At 40.7% G+C, this 10,867-nt stretch overlaps 1 protein-coding gene across 2 annotated transcripts; it reads right to left on the bottom strand.

Annotated features, from left to right (window-relative positions):
• Positions 1 to 10,368, bottom strand: LOC112234815 (fas apoptotic inhibitory molecule 1). 2 transcript variants are annotated; one of them, XM_024403130.2, is made up of 5 exons: positions 9,987 to 10,368; positions 9,520 to 9,669; positions 8,920 to 9,148; positions 5,880 to 5,929; positions 1 to 1,745 (listed from the first exon to the last, which is right to left on the bottom strand). In XM_024403130.2, exons 2-5 carry the CDS (start codon positions 9,631 to 9,633, stop codon positions 1,596 to 1,598), a joined length of 543 nt encoding a protein of 180 aa, XP_024258898.1. In that variant the 5' UTR covers positions 9,634 to 9,669; positions 9,987 to 10,368; the 3' UTR covers positions 1 to 1,595. The 2 variants fall into 2 exon arrangements, with proteins under 2 accessions (XP_024258898.1, XP_024258893.1); XM_024403125.2 differs by having other exon boundaries at positions 9,977 to 10,361.
• Positions 10,369 to 10,867: the final 499 nt, after the last annotated feature.

Genomic DNA, 10,867 nt, shown 5'->3' with positions numbered 1-10,867 from the left:
GATGAGGCTGTTATAGCAGCAAAGGGGTGACCAACTTAATGCCCATGATTCTGGAATGAGATGTTCGACAAGCAGGTGTCTGTCCACATACTTTTGGTCATGCAGTGTACATAATACTAACAATGCAGTAACTATACCTGAATACATATCGTGCTCTTTTGATATAAAATAAATAGAATCTGAGGGTAACAGCACAGTTTATTCCGTTCATGTCAGACACTGGCTAGAATCTAGCAAAAAAAGTCCCCTTCCATTGAATTGACCCCAAATCAATCAATCACAGATATAGGAAAACTGGTACATGGACAGGTTTACGTTATACTTAGGACAGGTGTATTTTCACGTCATTATCCAATGGCAAGTGTCAGTTTTTAATCTCTCCTGGACAGACTACATAAATATACTTGGTAGCGTAGATCTGTCAAAATACAACGGGATGCATGAGATAACGAGCAGCATTAGTTCTGGTGCTTTGGACAAATCACAATTTCGCAGATGTTAGCACTTTTTTCCCCAAAGGGGAGTGGACATTTTGCCCATAGACTTGCCTGTAACTTGCAAAGAGAGATTGTGAAGCTCTTCGTTCCGGTTTTGATCCTCGTTCTCTAAACACCCAGAACATAATCAGGTATCTGACCAATTATGCGAGACTATAGTTCTGGGTTAACTGAGATGAATCATTCTTAACACTTAACACCTCCAATACAGCATCAACATTCTGAGTGAACCCCCAGTGTGGTTTTCCTTTATCTGCAACTGTTAGAATTTGGGCCAACAAGTTCATATACTGTATTTACATACACTTATCACCTACCAAACTTGACTAAACTCAATTTATTAATTAATTGTAAGGGCTGACATCAAATAATCAATAACATAAACATACCATTGATGTTACCAACTATGCACGGGACAGATCTGTTTATAAATACTCCAGTTATTACAATTCATTTGTTTTAGAATGTTGCAGCCTACACAAAAAAGCAAATTACTGGCACATTAATGCATTATAAGTGAGCTGCATGGCCCATGGACAGGTTCTGTGTCCCAAATGGCATCTTATTCCTAGTAGTGCACTAGTAGTGCACTACTTTTGACCAGGGCCCATATGGCTCCCTCTGGTCAATGGGAATAGGGTGCCATTTGGGAAGCAGAATGTGTGTTTTGTAAATTACAAGTACAAGGATGATTCCTCATACACAGTGCACTTTCTGGAAAATGACTGGAAAATCAACTTCAAAATTAAGAAATGTTTTCCCATTTAGGAAAAACACTTTAGTTGACATAACTACTCCTCTTGACACAACTGTGCAACCTGCCTTTCACTCACTAGTGATAATGTCAGTTTACCAGATAAAATTATATAAAATACTGTATGTCTACAGAACTGGAGCCCATGAGGTACCTCTGCACGATGCCCATGATCTTTGGTGGTTAACCATCTAAGATCATGGATATTGTGCAGAGGTGCCTCATGGACTCCAGCTTGACAGTGAAATATCACACAGCACCAATGTTCAGTCTATTATTTTGTCCCTGATTTGAAAAAGGCTTTCTTCACTCCAACAAAGTGCTCAAAACACCTATACAGACAATCACTCTGTGGTTTCAGCTATCTCTGTGCCGTCCACAAGCAAAGTGTGGATAATGCCATCTCGCCTCTTTCCACTGCTCACGGCCTTAATGCAACAGTCATGGTCGCTTAGAGTGAAGTGTGTCTCAGTACCGTCTTCCACAAACTCCCCCTGTGAACGAGATAGAGATGAACAGATTTCAGTAAAGTTTAATGTACCGGTAATGTAAATATTATACATAAATTAAGAGTGTATGGAGGAATATAGAGGGCCAATTTGATTTTAAGTGGGCTAGGAGGTTAGGAGTGGTGCATTTCCGTTTTAATTGCGTCTTGTTTATAAAATCAAATCATGTTAATCATGCAACCTCAATTTTTTTCCTAGAATCCTCTCATACATTTTCTAATGGTATCAGGTATTGAAAAACATATTTTGTGTTAAAATAAACAAAATTATATGTGCCTCATTTGCATTAATACACTGGGTGTATTTAATATATTAATACATTAACATAAAGGTGTGGAACAGGGCTGCAACCACCAAAACATTACTTTGTCTAGGCCTACAGTACCTGCATATGCCAGTGCTGTCTAGACTGACTCATTCATTACCATTGTTGTCACATTCTGTTATATAATTCAACAAGTGTGTCAATAGCAAGATACTCTTGGATTAAAAATCAACACACTTGGCTCTAGATAACATCTGTACATACATTACATTGTTTGCAAGATCAGCCATAATATCACTATAATCCAAGTGTTCATTTTCAGAAGTTGCTTTCATAACAGCACATTAATTTGTAAACATTTCAACTATATTAAATTATTACTTAATTCAATTCCAATAAAATGAACACCCATCAAAAAAGGTAACTTTCTTCTCTTTCTTGTGATGTAAGTGTTGAGACTATGAGTTAAATCTACAACAAAGCTTAAACATTCTTATCGATGCAACAGAAAAACAACGCATTCCATTGAGCCCTTGACAGGATGTGCTTGACAGGACATTACAAAAATGTCTGCGGTTGTAACGTTAATGGGGAAATACTAAAGGCACGAACAAGAGTATGAAAGAGTCACAGTTGCCATTTGACCAACTGGCAAGTGTCTTCACTGACATTTTCAACCTCTCCCTGTCTGAGTCTGTAATACCAACATGTTTCAGGCAGACCACCATAGTCCCTGTACCCAAGAACACTAATGTAACCTGCCTAAATGACAACCGACCCGTAGCACACACGTCTGTAACCAAGAAATGCTTTGAAAGGCTGGTCATGGCTATAATCAACACCATTATCCTAGAAACCCTAGACCCAACCCAATTTGCATATCGCACCAACAGATCCACAGATGATGCTATCTCTATTGCACTCCACACTGCCCTTTCACACCTGGACAAAAGGAACACCCATGTGAGAATGCTGTTTATTGACTACAGCTCAGTGTTCAACACCATAGTGCCCTCAAAGCTCATCACTAAGCTAAGGACCCTGGGACTAAACACCTCCCTCTGCAACTGGATCCTGGACTTCCTGGATCCTGGACTTCCGGGCCGCCCCCAGGTGGTAAGGGTATGTAACAACATATCCGCCATGCTGGTCCTCAACACGGGGGCCCCTCAGGGGTGCGTGCTCAGTCCCCTCCTGTACTCCCTGTTCACTCATGACTGCACTGCCAGGCACGACTCCAACACCATCATTAAGTTTGACACAACAGTGGTAGGCCTGATCACCGACGACGATGAGACAGCCTATAGGAAGGGGGTCAGAGACCTGACCATGTGATACAAGGACAATAACCTCTCCCTGAACGTGATCAAGACAAAGGAGATGATTGGGAACTACAGGAAAAGGAGGATCAAGCACTCCCCCATTCTGATCAACGGGCCTGTAGTGGAGCAGGTTGAGAGCTTCAAGTTCCTTGGCGTCCACATCACCAACAAACTAACATGGTCCAAGCACACCAAGACAGTCGTGAAGAGGGCATGACAAAACCTATTCCCCCTCAGGAGACTGAAAAGATTTGCATGGGGTCCTCAGATCCTCAAAACGTTTTACAGCTGCACCATCGAGAGCATCCTGACAGGTTGCATCACTGCCTGGTATGGCAACTGCTCGCCCTCCAACCGCAAGGCACTACAGAGGGTAGTGCGTACGGCCCAATACATCACCGGGGCCAAGCATCCTGCCATCCAGGACATCTATACCAGGCGGTGTCAGAGGAAGACCCTAAAAATGGTCAAAGACTCAAGCTACCCTAGTAGTCATAGACTGTTCTCTCTGCTACCGCATGGCAAGCGGTACCAGAGCACCAAGTCTAGGTCCAAGAGGCTTCTAAAACAGCTTCTACCCCCAAGCTAATCAAATGAGTATTGTGATCTTATTTCTTATTTCTATGCACATTTTCCAACTCCAAACTATACAAACTTGAATGCTTATTGAATGTAATCATTTTCAGGTGATATGTATTTGTGTAATAAGGGAGGGTGTGGCAAAAGTGAATAACACTTACATTAAGCTGTGCATAATTATTAGGCAGCTTCATTACCTCAGGTAAAATGGGCCAAAAAATTGATTTAATTGACACTGAAAAGTCAAACATTTTAAAATGCCTTTCAGGCGGATGAAGCACTCTTCAAATAGCTAAACTATTGAGGCGTGACCACCGGACAATCAAACGTTTTGTTGCGAATCGTCAGCTTTAATTAAATGTCAAGCCACCAGGAACCCATTATCCTCCAGTAACTCCATATTCCAGAACTGCAACCTACCTGGAGTGTCCAGAAGTACAAGGTGTCAAGTGCTCAGAGACGTAGCCAAGGTCAAGAATGCTGAAACACGACCACCACTGAATAAGATTCACAAGTTGAAGCGTCAAGATTGGGCAAAGAAATACCTATAGACAAATTTTTCAAAGGTTTTATGGACAGATGAAATGAGAGTGACTCTTGATGGACCAGATGGATGGGCCCGTGGCTGGATCAGTAATGGACACAGGGCACCACTTCAAGTCAGGCGCCAGCAAGGTGAAGTAGGGGTACTGGTATGGGCTGCTATCATTAAGGATGAGGTAGTTGGACCTTTTCGGGTTGAAGATGGACTGAAACTCAACTCCCAAACTTACTGCCAGTTTCTGGAAGATACCTTCTTCAAGCAGTGGTATAGGAATAAGTCCTCAGCATTCAAGAAGGCCATGATCTTTATGTAGGACAATGCTCCATCACATGCATCCAAGTACTCCACTGCTTGGCTAGCCAGCAAGGGCCTCAAAGATGCCCCAATAATGACCTGGCCCCCTTCCTCACCTGACTTAAATTATATTGAGAACTTGTGGGCCCTTCTCAAATGTGAGATTTACAGTGAGGGAATACAATACACCTCTTTGAACAGCATTTGGGAGGCTGTAGTTGCTGCTTCAGCGAAAGTTGATCGTGAACAGATCAAGAAACTGGAAGGCTCATGGCAGTTATTGAAAAGAAGGGGGCTATATTGGTCATTGAATATTTTTGAAAGGCCAAAAATGTTATTTAATTGCCATTTTGTGTTACTTATTTGTTACACTTACTCAAATGTTGAATAAACAAATGAGTTGGGAGAAATTATTTTTGTAATTTAGTTGCCTAATTCTGCACACTAATAGTTGCCTAATAATTGTGCACACTTATATATTCCCCGAGAAAGACAAAACTCACCTCTCCTTTGTTAAACATTCTGGTTTGAGGTTCAATAACATTTTGGATTGACTGAGAGCATTGTGTTTGTTCAACAATAAAATGAATCCTGAGGAACACAATTTGCCTAAATTGTGCACGCAGTGCATTTCCCACCCCTCCTCCCTCTACACTGCTGCTACTCTCTGTTATTATCTATGCTTAGTCACTTTAATAACTCTTCATACATGTACATATTACCTCAGTTACCGCGACACCAATGCCCCCGCACATTAACTCTGTAAAGGTACCCCCTGTATATAGCCCCGCTATTTTAATTTACTGCTGCTCTTTAATTATTTGTTATTATTTCTTACTTTTTTAAAAACGTATTTTCTCAACTGCATTGTTGGTTAAGGTCTTGTAAGTAAGCATTTCACTGTAAGGTTTACACCTGTTGTATCCGGCGCATGTGACAAATATAATTTGATTATTATAAAAGCAATTGATCCAGCAAGATTTAAGTGACAAGTCGATTTTGCACCCCTCAAACACAGGAAATAAACAGATTGCCTGGTAGACGGGGCATCCGCGTTGCTACTATTCATCTTTTTGCTAAGTGATTCTCAGCATGATTGGAGGGAAGATGCTTACCGCTGTCTCCATTTTTTGTCCATTACACCAAATATCCATAGTGTCTTTCTCTGTGGAAAGAGAAATAACACATATTAGGCAAACATCAATAAAATACTTCAGGATACACAGAAAATGTAAGCAGCGCATATTGTACTCCTGATTGATGATCACCATGAGAACATGCCTTTAAGTTAGCTGTGACTTGGCTTCTGCCAAAGTAAAGCATTTTTCTTAGGCTATGTTCAGATAAGCTTTTGAGTGATTTCAAAGGAGCGTGAGTCAAAATTACCAATAGAACTGAAAATTAACCTGGATTTCTCCAGTCTCTTTCAAATGCTCTCCTGCTATCCTTTATCGAGATGGCATTGTGTTGGTTATGGTAGTAGGCCTAACTAAATTAATTTGTGTTTTCCTTCAGTGTTATTTTTCATGTAATTACTTAGAGAGCACATTCAATTAAACTGTTCATTTAAAGTAGATGTGACTTAAGGGTAGTGTGCATAACACTTCAATTGTTTCTGAGAGCAAGGGTGATGGATTTTTATGCCATTGAAATTCTTGGGTGGTCCACCTAAGTGTTTTTTTCAGGTCACCTAAATCCAAACAGTGGGGGGGACCCTTTCAGTGTAAACTGAAACAACTAAAACCAGAAATAAAGTATGTAGAAAAGATAATGACCTACAGTTGAAGCCGGAAGTTTACATACACCTCAGCCAAATACATTTAAACTCAGTTTTTCATAATTCCTGACATTTAATCCTAGTACAGTGCCTTGCGAAAATATTCGGCCCCCTTGAACTTTGCGACCTTTTGCCACATTTCAGGCTTCAAACATAAAAATATAAAACTGTATTTTTTTGTGAAGAATCAACAACAAGTGGGACACAATCATGAAGTGGAACGACATTTATTGGATATTTCAAACTTTTTTAACAAATCAAAAACTGAAAAATTGGGCGTGCAAAATTATTCAGCCCCTTTACTTTCAGTGCAGCAAACTCTCTCCAGAAGTTCAGTGAGGATCTCTGAATGATCCAATGTTGACCTAAATGACTAATGATGATAAATACAATCCACCTGTGTGTAATCAAGTCTCCGTATAAATGCACCTGCACTGTGATAGTCTCAGAGGTCCGTTAAAAGCGCAGAGAGCATCATGAAGAACAAGGAACACACCAGGCAGGTCTGAGATACTGTTGTGAAGAAGTTTAAAGCCGGATTTGGATACAAAAATATTTCCCAAGCTTTAAACATCCCAAGGAGCACTGTGCAAGCGATAAAATTGAAATGGAAGGAGTATCAGACCACTGCAAATCTACCAAGACCTGGCCGTCCCTCTAAACTTTCAGCTCATACAAGGAGAAGACTGATCAGAGATGCAGCCAAGAGGCCCATGATCACTCTGGATGAACTGCAGAGATCTACAGCTGAGGTGGGAGACTCTGTCCATAGGACAACAATCAGTCGTATATTGCACAAATCTGGCCTTTATGGAAGAGTGGCAAGAAGAAAGCCATTTCTTAAAGATATCCATATAAAGTGTTGTTTAAAGTTTGCCACAAGCCACCTGGGAGACACACCAAACATGTGGAAGAAGGTGCTCTGGTCAGATGAAACCAAAATTGAACTTTTTGACAACAATGCAAAACGTTATGTTTGGCGTAAAAGCAACACAGCTCATCACCCTGAACACACCATCCCCACTGTCAAACATGGTGGTGGCAGCATCATGGTTTGGGCCTGCTTTTCTTCAGCAGGGACAGGGAAGATGGTTAAAATTGATGGGAAGATGGATGGAACCAAATACAGGACCATTCTGATGGAGTCTGCAAAAGACCTGAGACTGGGACGGAGATTTGTCTTCCAACAAGACAATGATCCAAAACATAAAGCAAAATCTACAATGGAATGGTTCAAAAATAAACATATCCAGGTGTTAGAATGGCCAAGTCAAAGTCCAGACCTGAATCCAATCGAGAATCTGTGGAAAGAACTGAAAACTGCTGTTCACAAATGCTCTCCATCCAACCTCACTGAGCTCAAGCTGTTTTGCAAGGAGGAATGGGAAAAAATGTCAGTCTCTCGATGTGCAAAACTGATAGAGACATACCCCAAGCGACTTACAGCTGTAATCGCAGCAAAAGGTGGTGCTACAAAGTATTAACTTAAGGGGGCTGAATAATTTTGCACGTCCAATTTTTCAGTTTTTGATTTGTTAAAAAAAGTTTGAAATATCCAATAAATGTCGTTCCACTTCATGATTGTGTCCCACTTGTTGTTGATTCTTCACAAAAAAATACAGTTTTATATCTTTACGTTTGAAGCCTGAAATGTGGCAAAAGGTCGCAAAGTTCAAGGGGGCCGAATACTTTCGCAAGGCACTGTAAAAATAACAGCCTCATCCATGACATACCATCAGTGGAAGATAAGTGTTGCTATTCTGGTGGTCTTTGTTTTGATTGTTGAGGGGCGCAAGTTCTAAGGGCTGTAGCATAAAGAAATAGGCTAACACTATACTAACCACACTAGGAGTGAATGTTTTTACAGTCATGCCCACTCTGTTCAATAGTGAACCATCAAAGGTACTATAGCCTAGCTAATGCAATGGTAATTGTCAGTTCCATATCCTCAAACTAACAAATGCAACAACCAATAACCGAACACATGGGTTTGTGACAAGTTCATAGATTTTTTTGCACCATTGCCTGTCATTGTGTTACGACAAGTCAGACCTAACATTACCTTGGGGCATTTTAAAAACAGTGAAGTTTATTTTGAACCCATCTATTTCACTTTGAAGTTCCAGAGTGGCTGACATAGCCTAATCAGCATTCAGACTTGAGTAATTTGATGTAATTTATATTTTATGGGAGGTGCTTTGCAAACATCCACAAAATACAAATATTGCCACAGCAATCTTTGGCACTTTGTAAATAAATCTCAATGGCTCAAAAAGACGGGCAGTGTTCAATATTAGCTCTCCCTTATAGTGGTTGACACACTGTATGTTTGCATTAAAAGCTGGGGAGAGGAAATGGACACAGGGCACATATCTTACCCAGGACGACCCTGCAGTCGATGCCGTCCAGGTTGAGCAGCCAAGTGTTGGTGACTTTGGAGCGGTTCTCCATGTACGTTTTCAGGCTCTTTCCATTGATCTCCAGGGTGTATTCGTAAGCAAAGCCGCTCACTGCGTCAATGTTAATGGTCGCTTTGGTGGCTGCACTTCCCACATTGAAGGTCTCCTTTCCCACCAGCTTGAACATCCAGTCTCTTCTTACAATTTCCTGGGCAAAGGGACAAATGCAAGAGGTCCAATAATTCAGTGTGATTCTATGTTATTGGCATACTGTTATAATATTTAGACCTACATTCAAAATGCCTACATTTACTTTTTTGACAGTACCCGAGTAGTAATTGTAAGCAAATATAAATATATACACACACACACAACATGGCAAAGACTGACATGTCAAATGGTTCTCTGAATGTGACTGCCATTGAGGGAGATCAAGAGAAGCTACCACTCAATCTCAAACAGAGAGAGGGAGTGAGTTGAGTGAGTGGGAGAGATTCTCCGAGTTTGTTGATGCTTGACGTTTTGTCTGCTTGTCTAATTAATAGGGTTGTAACGTAACCATTATTTATCAAGTTTTACCTTTCCGTCTATGTAGATTACCCTTTTCCCCGTGGTTGTGCCATGTTCAAACTCAATCCGATGGACTCCATCGCTCAGGGCCACTTCCCACACTCCTACCAGGTCGCCCGACATTCTGACCTCCTCACTGGCCCGCTTTGGCCACCAACTCTAGAACATTGAAACAAGATTAACTCAACTTTTCAAAGGGGTCACGACATAGCATGGTGCCAGACCGAAATAAATCTATTAGGACCTAGCTACGTTAGCTAGTTAATTTGAGTAACCACAGTGACGTTAGCCTGGAGATAACTTAGCATATTATATAATTTAGCTAGGTAACTTTAGTTAGATTAACGTTACTGTTAGTTACAAATTAGTTATTAAGGAGCCTGCTTGCTAGCTAGTTAGCTAACGTAGCTAACTTAACCATGACACTGATAGCCAAAGCTAGCTAGCTAGCTAACGTTAGGCTTACCTTTCAGTACCTTGCTAGCTACGTTTCAGGAACGGTTTACTAGCTAGAAAGCTTCCTACTGTAAACAATATAACAATAGTTTAGCTAGTTCGCTAGCTATATCTACACGTAAAGTGCTTGTTTGTTGCTAGGACATCCACAGTTTGCTTCAGTCCAGCAACGCATCAAAACAACCAAAACTGATACGTTACTATGGAAACCATGCCACGTGACAGGCTAGGAAGAGAAGAAACTGCCAGATGCGTCAAAATAGCCAGGATGTAAGCCCGCACTGGGGAGCCAAATTTAAAATGGAATTATATGTAGGTTACTGACTGCATAAAATTGCCTATTTCCGACTGTGTACATGTAAATCAGAATATGTTTAATGATAAAAACAGAGCTTGACCAGTCAGCCTCCAACCTAGTTAATACATTTCAAATCAAAATGTATTAGTCACATGCAATAGTGAAAAGCTTACTTAAGAGCTTAAGAGCCCCAAACCAACAATGTTTTTATTTTTAGTTCACCTTTATTTAACCAGGTAGGCCAGTTGAGAACAAGTTCTCATTTACAACTGCAACCTGGCCAAGATAAAGTAAAGCTGTGCGACAAAAACAACAACACAGAGTTACACATGGGATAAACTAACCTACAGTCAATAACACAATAGAAAAATATGTATACAGTGTGTGCAAATGATGTAAGGAGGTACGGCAATAAATAGGCCATAGTGGCGACTTAATTACAATTTAGCAATTAACACTGGAGTGATAGATGTGCAGATGAGGAAGTGCAAGTAGAAATACTGGTGTGCAAAAGAGCAGGAAAACATATGGGATGAGGTAGGTAGTTGGTTGGTTGGATGGGCTATTTACAGATGGGCTGTGTACAGCTGCAGAGATCGGTAA

This window comes from Oncorhynchus tshawytscha, linkage group LG03, assembly GCF_018296145.1.
Source record: "Oncorhynchus tshawytscha isolate Ot180627B linkage group LG03, Otsh_v2.0, whole genome shotgun sequence".
In the NCBI taxonomy this organism is placed as follows: Eukaryota; Metazoa; Chordata; class Actinopteri; order Salmoniformes; family Salmonidae; genus Oncorhynchus; species Oncorhynchus tshawytscha.
Note: the sequence above shows the minus strand (reverse complement) of the source record. Positions and strands in the feature narration are given on the sequence as shown.